The sequence below is a fragment of the Prionailurus bengalensis genome, chromosome A2 (genome assembly GCF_016509475.1).
Source record: "Prionailurus bengalensis isolate Pbe53 chromosome A2, Fcat_Pben_1.1_paternal_pri, whole genome shotgun sequence".
Taxonomy (NCBI): Eukaryota; Metazoa; Chordata; class Mammalia; order Carnivora; family Felidae; genus Prionailurus; species Prionailurus bengalensis.
This window is the reverse complement of record NC_057348.1, coordinates 26,325,357-26,344,712: the sequence shown is the minus strand read 5'-3', so window position 1 is coordinate 26,344,712 and position 19,356 is coordinate 26,325,357. Positions and strand designations below refer to the sequence as shown.

The window sequence follows — 19,356 nt, the reverse complement described above, 5'->3', positions numbered from 1 at the left end:
CCAGAGAAGTTAAACAACTGCCCATGGTCACATAGCCGGTAAGTACTGGAGTCCAGCATGACTCTTCCATGAGGCACAGTAGGCACAGAGCCTAGGGTTTGTAATACATTTTTTAAAATAATTTTTTAGGGGCGCCTGGGTGGCGCAGTCGGCTAAGCGTCCGACTTCAGCCAGGTCACGATCTCGCGGTCGGTGAGTTCGAGCCCCGCGTCGGGCTCTGGGCTGAAGGCTCGGAGCCTGGAGCCTGTTTCCGATTCTGTGTCTCCCTCTCTCTCTGCCCCTCCCCCGTTCATGCTCTGTCTCTCTCTGTCGCAAAAATAAATAAACGTTGAAAAAAAAATTAAAAAAATAATAATAATTTTTTAAAGTTTATTTTACTTATTTGGAGAGAGAGAGAGAGAGAGAGAGCGAGCACAAGGGGGGCAGAGAGAGAGGGAGACAGAGAATCCCAAGCAGGCTCTGCACTGCCAGCATGGAGCCCGATGTGGGAGTCGAACTCATGAACCGTGAGTGAGATCATGACCTCAGCCGAAATCAAGAGTCAGTCACTTAACTGACCAACCCACCCAGGCTCCCCAGGGTTCATAATACTTTTGAGGGCCATGGAAATGTTTTCTTTCAGAAGAAGGAATAAGATAAAATTTTAGGTTGAAGTAAAAACTTTAATACATAATATTAATATATTTGTATTTATACCAACATACTTGTAAAATATACTTTTTAATATTTTTTGTGGAAGAAGGGATGCATGAAGGCAAAATGCCTAGGGACCATGAAAGTCATAATGTGGCTCTGCTGGAGTGAAAAACTTAGTTCAGGTCAGTCCGTCTTAAAAGTTTAGGTTTTCACTAGGCCAGTCTAACCCCATTTTACAGGTGAGGAAATTGAGGTCCAAGGCCACACAACAAAGGAATGGCAGAGCCTAGCATAGAACGCAGGTTTCTAGCAGATCAACCAGGGTGCTCTGTGGTTAGACAGCACCACCTGGTGGTCTTGCTGGGTACTTCCCTTAGTCAAAGGACCCTAAACACAGGGTAACAGACTCAGATATCCCCAGGAAGCAGCCACACAGTCTACCCTTGGGCTCCACATTCAGCAGGAGGGGAGCCAGGACAAGGAGATTTCTTTAGGTTGTCATCAGAATTCACACATTCCCGGCCCCTCACCCCTCTCTCAGGATAAGAGTTATCCTTCAGAGTTAATATTCATAAAATGCTTAGACCAGCCCTGTTCCGTAGGGATATCATGTGAGCCAATATGTAATTTGAAATCTAATAGCCACATGTAAAAAAGCAAACTTAATTTTGGTAATATATCTTATTTAACCCAGGGGTCAGTAAATGACAAGCTATAGGTCAAATCTAGCCCACTGCCTATTTTTTTGAGAGAGAGAGAGAGAGGGGGAGAGAGAGGGAAGGAGAGAGAGAAAATAGCGAGAGACAGAGAGACAGAGATAAAACCCCCCAGGAGGGAGGGAGAGAGGGAGAGGGAGAGGGAGAGGGAGAGGGAGAGGGAGAGGGAGAGGGAGAGGGAGAGGGAGAGGGAGAGGGAGAGGGAGAGGGAGAGGGAGAGGGAGAGAGAGAGAGAGAGAGAGAGAGGGAGAAACGGGACTCACCTGAAGCAGCGCTCGTGTTCACTGGAAGCAGGGCTTGAGCTCACCTGATGTGAGACTCGAATACACCTGATGTGGGACTCAAACTCAGAAACCGTGAGATCATGACCTGAGTGAAGTCAGATGCTTAACGACCGAGTCATCCAGGTGCCTCTGCCTATTTTTTAAAATAAAGTTTTATTAACACATAGCCATGCCTATTCATTTATGTATTATTTATGGCTGCTTTTACACCACAACTGCAGAGTTGAGTAGCTTGGAGCTGAGACTAGATGGCCCACAAATGGAAAATACAACTAGTCCTTTCCAGAGAAAGTCTGCCAATCCCTGGTTTAACCCAGCATGGACAAAATTGGTCATTTCAACATGTAATTCAATATAAAAATTATTAATGAGATACATTTCATGTTTTATCTTATCAAATCTTCAAAGTTTGGTGTGTCTTTTATACTTACAGCTCATTTCAATTTGGGTGAGACACATTTCAAATGCTCAATGGACACATTTCAAATGCTCAATGGACACATTTCAAATGCTCAAATGGTAGCTTATAGCTACCAAATGACATAGTGCAGCCTTAGAAAAATGCATGCAAATATCATATTGGTGTTCATTAAATATGTTCATAAATAAATGTCCCAGAAGAAATAGGCCCTAACACCCTGGGACATCCACTGTGTGGAACGAACCTCTTTTCCATGCCTCTAGAATGATGCTAGTTACATAGTATCACCCTTGAGAGAATTGAGAAAATAGTCACTTAAACCATTTTTGGAAGGGCTTAATCTAGTTACAAAATTCCAACTGAGAAAGGCTGCCCTGGCGGTGGCCTATCCTCTTCTAAGCAGCTTGCAGACTTGCTGCTGACAGAGATCATCATCATCATAATTAATATAATTCACGGACAGAGGCACTTGCTAGGCATTTTCTGAGCATTGTTTCATTTAATGACAGAAATAATGGTGACTCCCTCAGGAAGCCTGTCCCAAGACCTCATGCTGGCTTCAGGGCCTCCTCTGTGCCCCAAAGGTGCCCCCCCACCCCCGCACTGCCCCATCCCAACCATTCTCACCCTGTGCTGTGAGCCAGATCTGGCTTCTTATTCCCCAAGAGCCCAGGCTGAACCTGACCTTCAGGAGCTGCTAGATCAATGGATGTTACAGTCAATCAAATGGCCCTAGAGGAATCCAGAGGTCCTTCGGTATTTGATTAAATTCAGCAGGCAATTGCCAAGCACCTCTGGTGTGCAAGGCTGCGGTGCAAGTTCCAGCAGAATCGCACGCACACATTGGCCCTTGCTCACACTCTCTGCCTCTTGCTCTTTCACACTCAAGTACTGTCCCAAAGTTGATGAGGGAAACCCAGGCAAATGAGCTCAAATTGCAGCTTTAAGTGGCCTAGCTCTTCTGCGAAGTTTCAGGGTAAGAGGCAGACCGGGAGAGATACAACTCTCCCAGCCTTCACACATCTAGAAGTCATAGGATGTGTTCTCACCAACAGAATGTAACAGGAAGTAACATTTGTCAGTTTCAGGCCAAGGCAGTTAAGAGTGGGCGTGCTGTCTGCTGACTCTCCATCTCTCTTCCCTGGTCCCCAGTTGGATGTAGAAGGACTCAGGGAAGGACTCCGAGGCCCTAGGAGATGGCAGAGCCACCTTATGGGACAGGCCTGGATCCCCAGATCAGTGCGTGGCAGGTGGCCGGTTGAACATCAGACTGCACTGTGTTGTAAGAAATATATCTTTACTGGTTAAAGCAAGTGGGATGTAGTGGCTGTTTGTTAGAGCAGCAAAGCAAACCTGACCCATGCAGGCTCTTTGTGGGATGGGTGGTGAGAGAAACAGCAAGTCAACATGGAAACCACTTCTTCCCTAAACTGTGGGATACACAGGGACCAAGCAATTCTGCTATGGGTCCCTTTGATAAAATGAAGAGCAAGTAAAGACTGGGAGAGAGTCTCCTCCTCCACTTAGCACCATAATAAGATCTTAGTGAGCCCCTCCCCTGCCCCCCCACCCCCACCACGCTGCTGCTGGAGCACGCGGGAGACCCCACTGTTTCCCCCAGGAGAGCAGCTAGCACCCTACACGTTGCTGGTGATGGAGGGTTTGGGGGCTCTGCAAGGTGCTGATTCTCTGAGGACATACAAGAGGCAGCAGGTGGGCCACCGTGAATCCCGGAGGGGTGCCCAGGGTAGACAGAAGACAGGGCTGGACACAACAGAGGGAGGGTGGCTGGGGCTGGCGGCATCTCTGCTCGGCAGGGTCCACACAGACGATAGGAAGAGGCAGGAGCAGCTTCTGAACCCCCAGCGAGTTCACATTAGCTGGTCTGTTCGCCGTGGAAAATGGAAGACGCCGCTTTTGATGTAAAAGGTCTTTGTGATGGGCTGGCGCCTGGCATAAGTCGGAGCCCTGGTGTCCTTCATGGCATCTGTGTCCCCTGGAACACAGCAAAGGCCTGCTTGAGCTGGGGCCGCCGTTTCTCCCACCAGCCCTAGCCCAACCCAAAGGGCGGAGAGTCAGCAGGGACCCCCTGCCACGACTGCTTGGGTTAAAATAGTGAAATACTTGTGTACAGTTAAGAATAGTGGCTCCCCCTTGCGCTCCCGGATCCCTACCTCAGCTCTCCCACTCCTTCTCAGAGTCTGGTACCTATATGCCACACCTGGCATAGCGTGGGAGCCTCAAGATCCTGCCCAGGATCTGCCCTGATGGGTGGCCCTCCGGTCGTTGTGATTGCTAACTCGTTTGACCCCATCCCTACCCCCAGCTTACTTACCCCTCATCACATTTCTCCCTTTAGCCCATCCATCCCAGCACTTCAGAGTAAGAACCCCCAGGGTCCTGGCCAAGGCTGCACTAGCTCCCCAAATGCCCACAGGCTGCAGGTCCTGTCTGCTGAATTAAGAAGAAGGAGAAGGAGAAGGACAAGGACAAGGACAAGGAGAATACCAGTTACCATTTGTTGAACACTTCCTATGCGCCAAGCGCTAGAAGGATACTTTCTGTGTGTAAAAGGGCATTCGGGACTGACCCACTGGGGTCCAGACAATGCCTTCAACTTCTCTTCCCCAAGCTGTTTCCACCCCCAGGATGACGCAGCTCCTGTCTGTAACTGGGCTGGGGAGTGGGGAGAGATGCTCAGCAGAAGTTCGGTCATTATTCCTCATCCGTCCCCCAACTGTTTGGGTTAGGGGCATGAGGCCGGAAGCTTACAGAATGTTCCAGAGATTCTAGGAGCAACTATCTGGGACCTTAAGCACCACCACTATGGAGGCAAACAGTCTTCCTGTCTTTGCCCTGAACCTAGCACTGCCCTAGTACACAGGGGGCATCCAGAACCAGCTTCCCCTGGCTCTGATGTTTAGGTTGCTGGATAAAGTACAGGATGGCCAGTTACATTTGAGTTTCAGATAAATGATGAATAATTTTTCAGTAGAGGTATGTTCCATGCCATATCTAGGACATGCTTCTGCTAAAACATTACTGTTTGCCTGAAACTCAAATAACCGGGCATCCTGTAGTTTATAATTTGCTCCATCTGGTGGCCCTATGCCTGGCAGTGGCTTCACAGGCAGAGGGCATAAATCTGTGGGCTGGAGGAAGAGAGGAGGAGCAGAGAGGACCCATGTGGTGTCTAAGCTGAGACTCACTCCATGGGCCCAGAGGGTCAGGCCCCTACTCAGAAGAATCTGATGGAATAAAATGCCTTAGAACTCTGTTCAAACCCCTCCCAGCAGGCCTTCCCTGAGCACCTGTCTACCACAGGAGCCCCCTCAGTCCCCACTCTTTGTACAGCCTCAACACTCACGCTCTCTGACATATCCTCAGGGACAAAAAGTGCCTCACATATTCAGGTGCTCACTGAACCTTTGCTGAATAACTGAATGAATAAATGAATGAATGAACAAACCAGAATCCAAACCTGGGCCTCCTAATTTCAAACTGAGTCACTCTTTCGTGCTTGTTCATTCTCCAGCTCATTTTGGGGCAGAGCTGGGATTCAGTGACTCCAGATCTCCCCACCTGGGCTGTCCCAAAAGAAAGGATCACATATTGAATGAATGAATGTCTGCCCTATACCCACCTCATGGGGCTTTTGTGAGGAAAATTTCTGTTCAAGGTGCTTTCCCGTTTGATTTCCCCGAAACTCTGTGACAGAGGAAGGAGGTACTGGTGTATTCCCATTTTTCAGATTTGGAAACTAAGGCCCAGAGAAGTTAAAGTTCTTGCTTGAGCTCACACAACTCTCAGGTGAAGGACCAGGATTTGGACTTGTACTTCCTGATTCCAAACCAAGGCCTCATTCCCTAGTCCACATTTATTCATTTGTTTATTCGTTCCACCATCACAGCTCCCCCAAGATGGGAGCTGGCAGGGCATTAATAAAATTAGCTAAGAAGTCCTGGAACCCACAGGGCTCATTAGGCCAGCTGGATACTCAAGGAATGGTGACTCAGTGGGCCCGGCGCTTTTATAGGCTCAAAAAGCTGTAGAAGCACAAGGGCGCACTCAAATCTGCCTGGAGGGTTTCAGAGGACTTCCTGGAGGAGGTGACATGTGAAAGTTAGCCAGCAGAGGAAGAGGCAGGAGGCACATTCCAGGCGGAGAGATGAAAATGTGCAAAGGTCAGGAGGTGTGAAGGCGTGTGGCCTTCTGGGAGACGGGGGAGCCAGAGGGACGTGCTTGTGCGTGTGAGGGGTGAGGAAGGACAGGGCTGGGGAGGAAGACCGGGCCTGCCTACAAAGGCCTGGAGTGGCAAGATGGTGGTGGCCCTTACACACGTGCCAGCCGTACTCCCAGGATGACAGGATCGGGTACAGAAACTTCTCCTCAGGCTTCTGGCGATGCCGCTCCCGGAGGTACAAGGCCCGGCCTTGGCCATCGTGAGAGAGGCCTTGGAAGAACAACTGCAGGGTGCTGGGGGGAACCTGCCTCATTTCTAAGCCCTCTGGCTTGGGCTGGACTGACGGCCCTTGAGTTGCTCTTTGGGCCTCCCAGACTTTGTTTCCCTTGGGCGACGGGCCCTGGACACCCCCTCCCCCAGACAGCTGATCCCTGACCCCCTTGGACTCTGGCCACCCGACCTGTACCTCCTTGCTCTCAGTGGAGCTGGTGGCAGCCAAGGCTGAGCCGAAGGGGGCCCGCTGGACCCGCTTCCTGGGCGTGGGCCCCCCCCTTTAGGTACTTGTGGCCATAGTGGATCTTCCAGGCGACCCGGGCTGCGGCCTCCTTCCGGATGCACTCTTGCCAGCAGGCTTGGTTCTGGGTGGTGCACAGATCTCTCATGGCAGTGAGGGGGAAGGAGAGGAGAGGGAGGAACCATTCTGCCCCGTAGCCCTTCTTGGGCCTGTGTTTGCTCTGCTGGTGTCCATCTCCAAGGATACGTGCAGCCAATGAGGGCTGGGTTGCCAAGGCTGGAGAGGAGGGGCTGGGCCACGTCAGGGGAGGGGGACTAGGGCCACTCACCGGCAATAGAACAGACCAGGCTGGGAAAGGGAGCAGAGGCTGGCCACAACCTACCCAGGGTGCCTGGCAGGAGGCTGTATTCTACCCCAGAGGGACTCTTTCCCCCTCATACCCAGAGGGTCCCCGGGAGCTGCACGGAGTACCATAGCCTCTATTCTATTCAGCACACCTACTATGCACAGGCACCCGAGGAGGTCCAAAGAAGGCCCAGTGTCCACCCTCGGGAAGCTCTGGACATTTGGCCGGGGGGTTGCCATGGAAACTCTGGACCCCAGCTCCTCAGGCACAGCTCTGACACTTGATAGCTTCCTGGCATCATTTGAACATCGGAATGATAGCGGGAATTACTTTTAGTATTAAGAGAATAACAGTAGACCGGGGTGTAAGAACTTGGGACGGTGCCTGCCTGGAGGAAGCGCTCCATGAATGTCACCCGCTGTTTAACAAGGTACTTGTTTCACAAGTACCTGCTAGGTGCCAGCTGCTGGGCTGAGTTCTGTCTGCCTTAAACCATGTTCCTCAGTTGCCGGGGCTCTCGTTAACCTCCTTTCCAGATGGGGGGTGGAGGCCTGCGGAAACAACGTGCCAGCCCTAGGGTGCACCGCTGGGGTGTGCCGGCGCCTACTCTGTGCCGGGCCGTGGGCTGGAGGCGTTACCCAGTGATCCCACTCACTGGAATCTTCACAGTGACTTCCTGGCAGGCTCTCTTCCATCACTTTTGCAGATGAGGAAACAGGCTCAGCAACGTTCATCTGGTTGCACTCCAAATGAATTGACTCCAAAACCCACACCCATTTGAGACAGACACAAAATTCTGCCATAGAATGTGACAGCATCATGTGAGAGGCACAGAGAGCGGGGCACGGGCAGAGGAGGACCCGCCAGTCGCCCCGCAGCACCATAAAGTCAGCCTCCAGGATCCTCACACGCTCTGCCTCTCCTACCAGCGTGCTGCAGACATGAGTACCGGTGAGAAGGATGTTACCCATAATGCCCCAGGGCCAGTCACCTTTCCACTCTGCTCAGTATGCTCTCATTTATTCATTCAACCAACGTTCATTTGCTCTTGACCCTGTTGCCAGGCAGAGCCAGGTATTAAAGGTAGATGAGGAGGAACGGAGTCCACATGCTTCCCGTCCTCAGGGTTTCGCAGTCAGCAGGGGAGACAGACTCATAACCAGGGGAGCAGGGAGTTGGGAAGACGATCAGGGAAGGCTTCCTGGAGGAGGTGCCCTTTGCTGGAGACCTGAACCGTGAACACGAGGTAACCAAAGAGTAGGGGCAGAATGTTGCAGGCTGGGACTCCCCCAAAGTAAGAAAGGGTACGGCTGTCTAGACTGTCCTCTGTCCCTCAGTCTTCCCAGGGGTAAATTGAGGGCAATGAAGTTTGTGGCATTTGGGAAGATTAAGAGCCAGCTGGTTAAGTAGGACAGCCTGGGCCTGGCATATCTCCTCTGGAGCGCTCACAACAGTCATCAGTTAATTGTGCAATCACCTTTTTAATCAAAGGTGTCTGAACAGGCCGCAAACACCAACCGTGCTCTCAGTACTGAAGGCGTTTCTGTGTGCCAGAAGCTGCAAGTGAACAAAGCTGACAAAATGTCCCTCCCTCACGGAGCTTGTGCTTTCTGTGTCCTGTCCTGCTCAACCCTGCATCTGTTACCTCCAGAGCACCTCTAGGGGTACTGTCTGGTATACAGTCGGTGCTCAGAAAAAGTGCTCAAGGAAAGGAGGAATAGGCAGACTTCACATTGGTTCTGTTGCCTTGCGGCGTGGGCGGGAAGGACAGAGGGAGGAAAGTCAGAGGAATTGCGGGGTGGGGTGGGGGGTGGGGGGGCGAGGCAGAGGTGGGTGTGCCCCCTCCTGGCTTCCTAGACCCGGTGCCTTCCAGCCCACAGCGTTGTCTCCCCAGCCGCAGTTCACGCGTCCGAGGCGACCCCTGGCGGTCACCGCAGTGACGACAGTCGGAGCGGCTATTCTTGACAACAGGCTCTGGCGGATGGCAAGACAGGGGCTGTGCAGCGGGTGGACAGTCACACCCTAGAGGGTAGTGGGCGGTGGAAGGGTATAAAGGAGACTCTAAAGTACTTCCTTCCAACGGATTCAAGGACAGCCGTTCGCCCACAAAGACAGTGCCCACCTGCTAGCCAGGCCCTTGCATGCACAGCACGGCTTCATGGCCTCCTTCCTAGATTCAGGCTTTCTGGGTTTTATCACAGCCTTGACCATTACTAGCTGTGTGGTGTTGCACAGGTCACATAACCTCTCTGAGCCCTGGGAAATGCCCCTGTAAAAAAGGGGGATAATCATAAGACTCGGTGCCTAGGATTAGTGTTACTTATTACACTTTATTTTCTCTAGATTTACTCATTCAAACCCATCCAGTAACCTCTGGGAAGGTGTGGGGGCAGCCCCAGACCGGCCTCTGGCCTAGGACTCTGCTAAGGGAGAAGGGTCACTGAAGCCTGGAAACCAGGGGAGGCTGGGAGGTGAGCTGGGCCCTCCCGGGTCCACCTGACTCACATAGTTCTCCTCTCACCTTTCTGACCACTATCCAAGGCCACCAAAGACCCCTCTGCTCCCAGTGCTGCCATTGGCCATGCCATCCACTCCCACTGATGACTCCCAACCCACTTTCCAGTGCTGGGCTCTGTCCCCAGGCCAAGTGCCTCTCCTATTTGTACTTGTGTCCTTAAAGTCGCCCCTCCTGGATTTAAGCTCTCTGCGCAGAAGAACCCTCTTGAACACCTTTCACCAGTAGTAATTTTATGAATTCTTATCATGTACTAGACACTAATATGTTCTTTACATTCATTCTGTCAGTTAACCCTCAGGGTGCGAGCCACCCTGCCTGCCTCAGAACACTGTATGGGGTAGGTTCTGTTACCCCATTTCACTGGAGAGAAAACAGGCTGTGAGTTCTTTGAGAGTAAGTGATCTGCTAGAGGTCAGGGCAGGGTGGGATTTGAACCTGCTGGCCAAGCTTTGAACCACCATGCTTAACAAATTCCCCATGAGCCCCTTTCCCCTCATTGAGGTACCCCTTTCACTTTGCCTGGGGGAGCCGAGTCTCCCCAACACACTCAGGCAGCTCCTCTTCCAGCAGCTCTGGGTGGGGAAGGATTTGGCCAGTCAGCTGGAGGATGGTTGTACTGGGAGATCTTTCTGGAGGTTAATCTTAGAAAGGAAGTTTTCTACTTTCCCATTGTACGGATGAGGGCACTGAGACACAGAGGCTTCTTGGAGGAGGTGCCCTTTGAGATCTGAACTATGAATGTGAATTGGCCAGGCAAAGAGTAGAGGAAGAATGTTCCAGATTGGGTCTCCCAGTCTGCAGGGCAAGAAATGGTTAAGGCTATCTAGGCTGCTCTCTGTGCCTCAGTTTCCCCAGCTGTAAAATGAGGACTATAAAGAAGTTTGGGATATATGGGGAGATTAAGAGCCAGCTGGTGTCTGAGCCAGTAAGCCGAAGACCTGGGATTGGGGTCTGGACTTGAACCTGCAGCACCCGACCCACTGCTTTCTGAGTGTTTCTCACACACCAGGATACTCTGCTGCCACAACGCCCAATGCCGGAGGCTGGCATTTCCGGGGCGTGGCGCTGCCTCCAAGATTTCCTCTTTCTCAGGGACCACCCCACCAGCGTTCAGCATCAGCTTTGCGCTAAGAACGTCAGTGGCGACTGGGAGAGGCATCCTGATGTCTTGGGAAGGCGGTGGTTATGGCAGAGGGAGTCACGTGGTCAGTACAAGGCTCCAAGACTCTTTCATCTTTGAGCTTTGTCCTTGGGGAGATAAGCAAGTCTGAAACACGTAACACCCTTGGGTGTGAGCCACAGGCCAGGCTCGTAAATCCCCTATCTCCTGCCTGCCTGCTTTGGAGAGCTCTTGAGGGAGAGAGAAGGGGCGTGGGGTGGGCCACCCTAAATTCCTTGCATGTGAGTTGGTCCCCTGTGGGCTCAGGGACCCAGACAAAAGTCTTATCACAAAGCAAAAAGGATCCCTTTGTTTAAGAGATTCCTCCCACCGTGTTTGGTCAGCAACCTTAGGACAAAGCTGGAGCGAAAACATCCAATTCGCGCTTGCCTTGAGCGATAGGACATTTTTACTCCCTCTTCAAGTTATGATTTGCTATTGTGAGGAGGAAAAAATTTAGCCAAACAAGATGTGCTTCTGGGAGAGAGTTTTCATTAGTGAAATGCCCTGGTTACAAAGCTCCTTCCCCCTCCAAGTTAATGGGGATTTGAAAAGATTCCATTCCTCTCCTAGACCTTGCTCCCACCATGCTGAGATTAAGCCCAAAGAGCACTTAAATTAATGAGTTTGTTCCCCATTTTAAAGTACAAACTTGGGTGTGTGTGTGAGGGGGCGACAAGGATCAAGCCCTCATTTTGCCATTTACGTTTATTCTGCTAATTTTTAAGGCTGTGCAATTTTTCAGGGAAATTAAATCCTGACTCATTTTTACACCAAACTCATCGAGAGGTGGCTTTCAAGGCCCCTTTGAAGTCTTAAGACCAGACATACGGTTAAGGGCCCACGGGCCTATAAGTGTATTGGAAACAGACATGTTAATAAAATGTTTCCTTTTTGGCAGCAGGGAGAGGAGGCTTGAGGAGGGCTTCCAAGGGTTGCCAGGGGAAAGTGGATGAGGAAGAGGCAGGCATCGGGGCTGAGAAGGGGACAAGGCCTTCACTGGGTTGAGGTTTCTGCAGGTCAGCTGTCAGTGCCGTCTGCTCTAACCACTAAAGACTGATGGCCCAGTCAACTCCTGACAGGAAAGGGGCGGAATCAGCAGGTGAAAGTCAGAAAGGGCCCGGTACCCGTTTGAGGTCGAGTTTCAAAGTCATCGAGGCGTTTGCACAAACAACAGCCCGTTTCCACGGCAGCAAGTCCAGGTGCAATAAGAGTGCCCTGTGGCTCTGGCCATTGACCAACAGAGAGGTGCACAGCACCTGAGTTGTGTGGGACGTAATGGGTGGGACCTGCCGGGGCAGCACCAGGTGTGGCCTTGTATGAGGAGTTGGTCACAGAGAGCAGTAGCCAAGACTTACAGCCCCCAGTGAGATTTCATGTGATCCTCACAATGAAAGGGGAGGCAACCTCCCCAAGGCCACACAGCCACTGAATGGCTGAGCCAGTGTTCAAACTCCACCTGATGCCAAAGTTCAGCAGTTAACATATAAATGCTGCCTCCCCAGCAGAAACCAGCCGGACTTCACCCTCTGTCCCCCTGTGCTCCTCTGCGGGCAAGGTCAGCATCACTAGGCAGAGTCTGGACAACCCCCAAAGCCCACCACCCCCGTGGGAGTTCGGGAGCAGTTATTCCCAACACAGGCCCACAGATAAGGGCGCCCCCTCCAAAAGGAGAGGCAAAAGAAGACCTTTCCTCCAACCTTCCTCCCACCTCTCCGAGGGAAACAGGCCTCCATCCTGGTCAAAAATGAGGTGCCAGTGATGAGGGAGCTTGGGGGCAAGCTGAGGGCAAAATACAGTCTGCCCCGCCCCCCGCACCCTGCTGCCCCCGGTGGAATATGTGTGATATTCCTCGGACACTCCTGGCTACCCAAGAACAAAGGAAAGGGGTTTAAGTGCTTGCCATGGTGATGTGGGAAACTAAGGCAAATGAAAAACTAAATTCCCTTACTGCCTGCAGCCCACTGACAGTTCCTTGAGATGGTAGAGTGACCTTCTTCTAGGAGCTCAGCTGGATGATGACACTATGCCAGGAGCGAAAGAGAATCTTAGCTTAACATTATCCCAACCCCGAGGATCCTGTAAGACTAGTTCCTTTATCTCAACTGCCCCAAGATATATGCTGGCAATCATACTCCAAGCTTATGGCCCCCAGTATACATCTGAAGAGTCTCATGACTGAGGTTTTATTAAATGGCAATAAATGGTGTTTCCCTAGCAACTGCTAGCCCCTCAAGGTCCTGGAAACCTTCCTTCCGGGATTCCTTAGAGACATACTCTATCCCTGACCCCCTCCCAACCTGAGGGTATATAATGAGTTACCCATCACAACCCCAGTGCAGCTCTTTCTACCCATGGGTCCTGTCTCCACGCTTTAATAAAATCGCCTTTTTGCACCAAAGACGTCTTCAAGAATTCTCTCTTGGCCGTCGGCTCCGGATCCCACGAGCCCATCACCGCAAAACTTCATCAGCAGGAAGAAACACACCAAAGGATCCAGTGTTCCTTCCTTGCTTTTCCCTTCACTCCTCACCCCCAATGGAAGGCTGGGGGGCCGGGCAGCGTCTTCCAGGGGCTTATCTGGGGGCTCCTGGTGCCATTCCTTCTGTGTTCCTGCTCCCAGAGGTATAACCAGGGAGGTGGGGGTCCCACACTGGGGAGAGAAAGGCCAGGGCCTAGGGTGAGCCCCACATGAGCCTTGACACTATGAACATGTCCATACAGCACCAGAGCTGGTATCCACACTGTAAAGTGGTGTCACAGGAGTGCCGTGAGGGTGAGCAGCAGGTCAGGGGCTAGGTATCCCAGGCATAAAGTCAGGCACAAGGTCCTCCTAGCAGAAGCAGCAGGGAGAGGAAGACACTAACACCAAACACAAACCCTGTTGTCCAAGGGCAGTCGGGACAACAGATGACAGAGCTTCTTGTTTGAGTGAAATCCCTGAGATGACGGTTTTCTCGTGTCATCAGGAAAAAGGCTTTCTTTCCTGGAGGCTGTGTTGGTGTTGAGACCCAGTGTGCCCCTTCCCCAGTGCCCTCACTGCCAGGCCCAGCCTGTCTGTCTGACCTCTCCTGATGAGATATTCCCAGCAGGGCTCACAGAGAAGCAAGCTATCCCCCTGCAAAAAGAGGCAAGGCTTGGGGCGCCTGGGTGGCTCAGCTGGTTAAGTGTCCGACTCTTGATCTCGGCTCAGGTCACGATCTCCCAGATCTCCCTGCTCGTGAGTTCAAGCCGCGCATCGGGCTCCGCGCCGACAGCATGGAGCCTGCTTGGGATTCTCTCTCTTGCTCTCTCTACCCCTCCCCCACTTCCAAGCGCCCCGGCTCTCTCAAAATAAATAGATACACGTTTACAAAAAGGCACGTTGAAACAAGTTGTTAAATCTGTGTCCTTTCCACCAGGGGTTGGCAAGAGCTGGTCAGAGACTCAAACCTTTTATTCAGAAACACCACCCTCCAAGAACACTAAGGAAGCCTGACAGAGCAAACATTTAATAAGTTATAAGATACAATTTACAGTTGGCTTTTGATTCCAGTTTTGCTTCCACGTCCCAGTTTCCAAAACCTGTGGCCCTTTCACATTAGGCTTCAGGCTCCTCCGGTTTCTAACAGGGGGCCTATTGCCAACACTTGCCCCCAGCTGCTACATCCTGGTGACTGTCCCCCACCTCGCTCCCTGTCCCACCCACGGAGGCACTCGTGACAACAGCGGCCACTTCCTTAGGACCAAATCAACAAAGTCTGCCTGCCCAGACCACACCACCCATCCGGGCCCTGAAGTCAGGCAGTGTTCCCCAAACGCTTTAAGTTTATTCCAAAACCAGCTCAGATCTGCAGGAAGGGGTGCAAAATGCCTTACACCCCATTTTTGGAGCTTTGCACCTGCACAATGCTGTCTAAACAGCCTCGGATGTGATCAGGGCCAAATGAACACAAAGCCACCAAGAGCTGCGTAGCTGTCCTATTTCTGCCCAATGGTGAAAGACCACCGAGGAGCCACCACCGCCCTGCCCGCCTCCCCCGCAAAGGTCAGCAGGAGTTTCATTCTTTCCTTCTATAATTATTTTCCAGAAGTGATCCCAGGGTTGACTGGAGGTGGGTGGGTGGGTGGGGAGTGTCGTGTCCTGTGACAGGCCTCTGTGTCTGAGGGCGCTGACACGGTGACCCACCTGTGGTCACTTCCAACGTGTTGGCAAGACTCATCAGACTGACAAATAGCTGGAGTGTGTGGTTAAGCCACTGCAGAGTTTCCTTGGACCCAGCGACTTTAGTGGCCTTTAAAGACAAAAGCAAAAACGTGGCTGCCAAGATGGGCACATGTTACAACTTTGCAGGAAAATAAACACTCAGCAGAACGGGAGGAGAGGCACGAGGAAGCATTGAGGCCAGCGCACTCGCTGCCCTTTGCCAAGTGTGGCAAGGCCACGGATGGGCGTGGGGGTGGAGGTGAAGAGTGCTGAAATGATGGCATCTGCCTAAGAGCCTTGGATGTGACACGGGCACTGGGAGAGATGAAGCTGGTTTTAAGTCTTCTTTTCTAAATGACAGCCTACGCTAGGTCGCCTCTTTCCCCTCGTCCCTCCCCGCCAGTCTCGTTTCATCTTGTGTCACAAACTGGCAAGCCAATTTCATTTTCCAGAAACGTCAGTCTTGTGGGTGATCTGCGCCCCCAAGAGGTCCGATGTGAACCGAGTGTACATGGAAATCTTCTCAGCCCACTGAATGAGTCTGCATTTCTTAAGAGTCCCCAACACGTCCCTAAGGAGCCAAGTCTAGGACTTATTTCTGAAGGCACTTTTTTCAGGATGGGGGTTCAGACCCACAAACAGGCTGGAGGAAACTCTGTATAAAACAAGTTACAAACAAGCAACAAAAGCAACCACCAGAACTCCTCCCAGGATTTGATGAGAACTGTTTTAAGGCACTGTGACGTGGAAGGGGCTGCCGGGGATGTGTTCCTCTCCCCACTTCACGGCCAGAACATAATCCCCCTTCTCCTTGACAACGTATGTGACATTGTATTGTTGGTTGCCCACATGCTTCATGGAGACCTCTTCGCAGGGGGTGGTTGGTCCATGGACACCAATCAGCAGCATGTTGGAACCTGGGAGGCAGCAAAAGGTGGTTACTCTGTCAGGATGCATCACAGAAGGCAGAGGAAGGGGAGGGGATATGGGAGCCAAAGGAAAGTTACCAGTGGCAATTATGAGCATAAACTCATACAGCACAATGGCCCTGGTTCAAATCCTGCCCAGCTGGGTGACTTCCTAGCTGGGTGACCTTGGATGTGGAACTTTACCTCTCTCTGCCTTAGCTTGCCCATCTGTAAACAGATGCTAGCACCTACCCCATGGGCTTGTTGTGAGGTTTACAGTAGTTAGATGTGAAGCCCTTAGCTTGTAGCAAGGGCTACAGAAGTGATGGCTACTCTGATCTCATTTATTCTCATAAAAAACTTAAGGAAGGTGCCTTTACTACTCCCATTTTAAATAATAAGAAACTGACTTTTAGAAAAAGACTTCTAAACTTTTCCGGGATCACATGGCTAAATTTGGGGAAGGAAGGAAGGAAGGAAGGAGGAAGGGAGGGAGAGAGGGAGGAAGGAAGGGAAGGAAGGAGGGAGGGAGCAAGGAAGGAAGGGAAGAAGGGAGAGAGGGAGAGAGGGGGGAAGGAAGGAAGGGAGGGAGGGAGGAAGGGAAGGAGGGAGGGAGGTATGAAGGAAGAAGGGAGGGAGGAAGGAAGAGAGGGAGGGAGAGGGAGGAAGGAAGGGAGGGAAGGAGGGAGTGAGGGATGAAGGAAGAAGGGAGGGAGGGAGGAAGGAAGGAAGGAAGGAAGGGAGGGAGAGAGTGAGGAAGGAAGGGAGGGTGGGAGAGAGGGAGGAAGGGAGGGAGGGAGGGAGAGAGGGAGGAAGGAAGAAGGGAGGGAGGGAGACAGGGAGGAAGGAAGGAAGAAGGGAGGGAGGGAGAGAGGGAGGGAGAGAGGGAGGGAGAGAGGGAGGAAGAAGGAAGGGAGAGAAGGAGGAGGGAAGGGAGGGAGGAAAAGAGGGAGGAAGGGAGGGAGGGAAAGAGGGAGGAAGAGAGGGAGGGAAAGAGGGAGGAAGGGAGAGAGGGAGGAGGGAAGGGAGGGAGGGAAAGAGGGAGGAAGGGAGGGAGGAGGAAGGGAGGGAGAGAGGGAGGAGGAAGGGAGGGAGGGAGAGAGGGAGGAAGGGAGGGAAGAAGGAAGGAAGAAGGGAGGGAAGGAAGGAGAGAGGGAGGAGGAAGGGAGGAGGGAGGAGGGAGTAGTAGAGCCAAGTTTCCAGCCCAGATGTGCTAGAAGCCAGAACCCAGGCAACTAATCACTGACACCCAAATAAATACCCAAGTTCAAACTGCAGTCAAAGCAATTATCGGCACAGAAGGAGCCAGATTATTGATTCAGTTTGCCCATCTGTAATGGGGGTAATGCCACCCTTCCTGTCTATCTTGAGAGCATCTGAAAGAATCAAGAGGCAACAGAGAGGAAAATCACTTAAAAACACTAAGTGCAGGACAATGGGGTGATGAACAAGGTTACTTCCAAGTGGCTGGGTGGCAGGGGTAGGTGGGCACCGCGGGGAAGACCCAAGTCAGCACAGGGTGCCCGGCCTGCCTCCACCCCGACCCTTGAGCGGGACCGGGCTACCTACCGGCTTTGCTGCAGTCCACCAAGAAGGAGCTCTTCTGGCCCACAAAGGCCTTCGAGAGCCCTGCCCCCTTGGAGGTCACCTTGCTGGCGTCCGAGGAGGCCTTGGGGATGGCGCTATAGCAGGTCTCTGTGGATGACCTGGTCACCGACTCCACCAGAATAGATGAGGTCTCGTTGGCTGAGCCAGGGCTGACCAGACGCTGGCCTAGGACGTGGAAGGGAGGGAGGGAGAAGTGAACGGCCAGAGCAAGTGGGTCCTCTCAGCTGGAAGAGGTGAGCACCCCAGGCAGAAGCCCCAGGAAAGTCCACGCACCCCAACAGCTGGATCCAAAAGCCACCACGTCCTCATCTCACCCCAACACCTGAATCTAAACATCACCATTTCCCCATCTCACACCCACAATGTCTTCCAAACCCCAGAAATTCCTCCCACGTAGCCTCCTGCCACCCGGCAGGATTCACTTCTTTCCATTTATATAAAACACTCTATGTATGTATAAGCAATGTGAAAGCAACGTTACCCGCTGGGGACAACATATAACAAAATACCAAAAATGGTTCTCTCTGCATGTGAGAGAATGATTTTTCTATCCGAATCTTCTAATTTTTCTGCAATGAATCTATACTACTCCTATAACAGTGAACCAAGTAGAGACACGCAGAAGGGATTTACCACAATATTTACGGTGATTACCTTGGGCCCTGGGCTGTAGGGTGGTTTTGACTCATATTTTTTCTAGTGTTCTGAAGGACCACATTTTTATAAACTTAATAAAACCTTTGATTATTTTAAAGATAAAGGTTAGATGAGGCGCCTAGGTGGCTCAGTCGGTTAAACATCCAACTTCGGCTCAGGTCATGATCTCATGGCTCGTGAGTTCAAACCCCATGTCGGGCTCTGTGCTGATGGCTCAGAGCCTGGAGCCTGCTTCAAATTCTGTGTCTCCCTCTCTCTGCCCCTCCCACGTTCACGCCCTCTCTCTCTCAAAAATAAACATTAAAAAAAATTTTTTTTTAAATAAATAAAAGTAAAAGAAATAAAGGAATTTTTCAGGTCTCGAAGATTTCAAATATGTAAATATTTCTTTTCTGTCAAAACCAGAAAATATGATTTTTCAACTTCTACACTCCTACTCTGCCAACTTATTTTGTAGCAGGCTGACGCCAGTACCTACCCCACGGGCTTCTAAAGGTGTTTACCCCCCTGAACGTGTCCTATTATTTCTTTATATTCAAGAGTGAAAATTAGATTCAATGTATCTAAAATTACCCAAAGTTTCTAGTATCAAGTAACTCTGTTGACAATCTGACAAGACAAGCTCCACAGAGAAAAAGAATAACTTCAAAGCTGTTTGCTTATTACCTGTCACCTTGGCCTTGAAAGGACTGCCCACAATGTGGTTGGGCCCGCCATATTTGACACCAATCAGGTAGTTTCCAGGAGCCATGGGGGTGTACATGACTTTGTACCCTTCTGGGGTTTCCTGGCAATCCATTTTAACCTTGGAGGGTCCTTCAATGGTGACAGATAATGTCCCTGGCCCTGCTCGGGTGGTGTTGATGAAAAATTCAGACTGGATACCTGGGAGAAAGGAAAAGGGAATGTCTTACTGATGGTTTGGAGGGATGAGGGGGTGTGGTGTGCAGAACTTTCCCAGGGGCAGAGAAGCAGTGGTGGGGACACACATAGGTTCCCTCATGGGGGTTGGGGGGGAGGGGGGCGAGTGGGAGAAACCCCTAGTACTAGCTCTGAGCTCCTGACACGGAGGGCCTCAGGCCCTGGGGGCGGTAACTCCCTTTGCAAGGCGGAGGCAAGAGTGTGGCTGACAGCAAGAGTGTGGCTGACATTTCGCCCACCAGCACCAACAGCCAGGACACCCTGTTCTCTCCTCTGGGCACGAGCAGTGGCTGAGAGCA

The 19,356-nt window shown here is 51.6% G+C and overlaps 1 protein-coding gene across 6 annotated transcripts in view; it reads right to left on the bottom strand.

Annotated features, from left to right (window-relative positions):
* Positions 1-14,250: 14,250 nt before the first annotated feature.
* FLNB (filamin B) overlaps positions 14,251-19,356 on the bottom strand; it is a 147,280-nt gene continuing 142,174 nt past the window's right edge. For all 6 annotated transcript variants that reach the window (XM_043587754.1, XM_043587755.1, XM_043587756.1 and 3 more), the window contains 3 exons: positions 18,803-19,021; positions 17,441-17,644; positions 14,251-15,880 (listed from right to left, as the gene is read on the bottom strand). In XM_043587754.1, the coding sequence (XP_043443689.1) occupies positions 15,693-15,880; positions 17,441-17,644; positions 18,803-19,021 (611 nt within the window). In that variant the 3' untranslated portion in view covers positions 14,251-15,692. The remainder of the gene's footprint in view (positions 15,881-17,440; positions 17,645-18,802; positions 19,022-19,356) is intronic.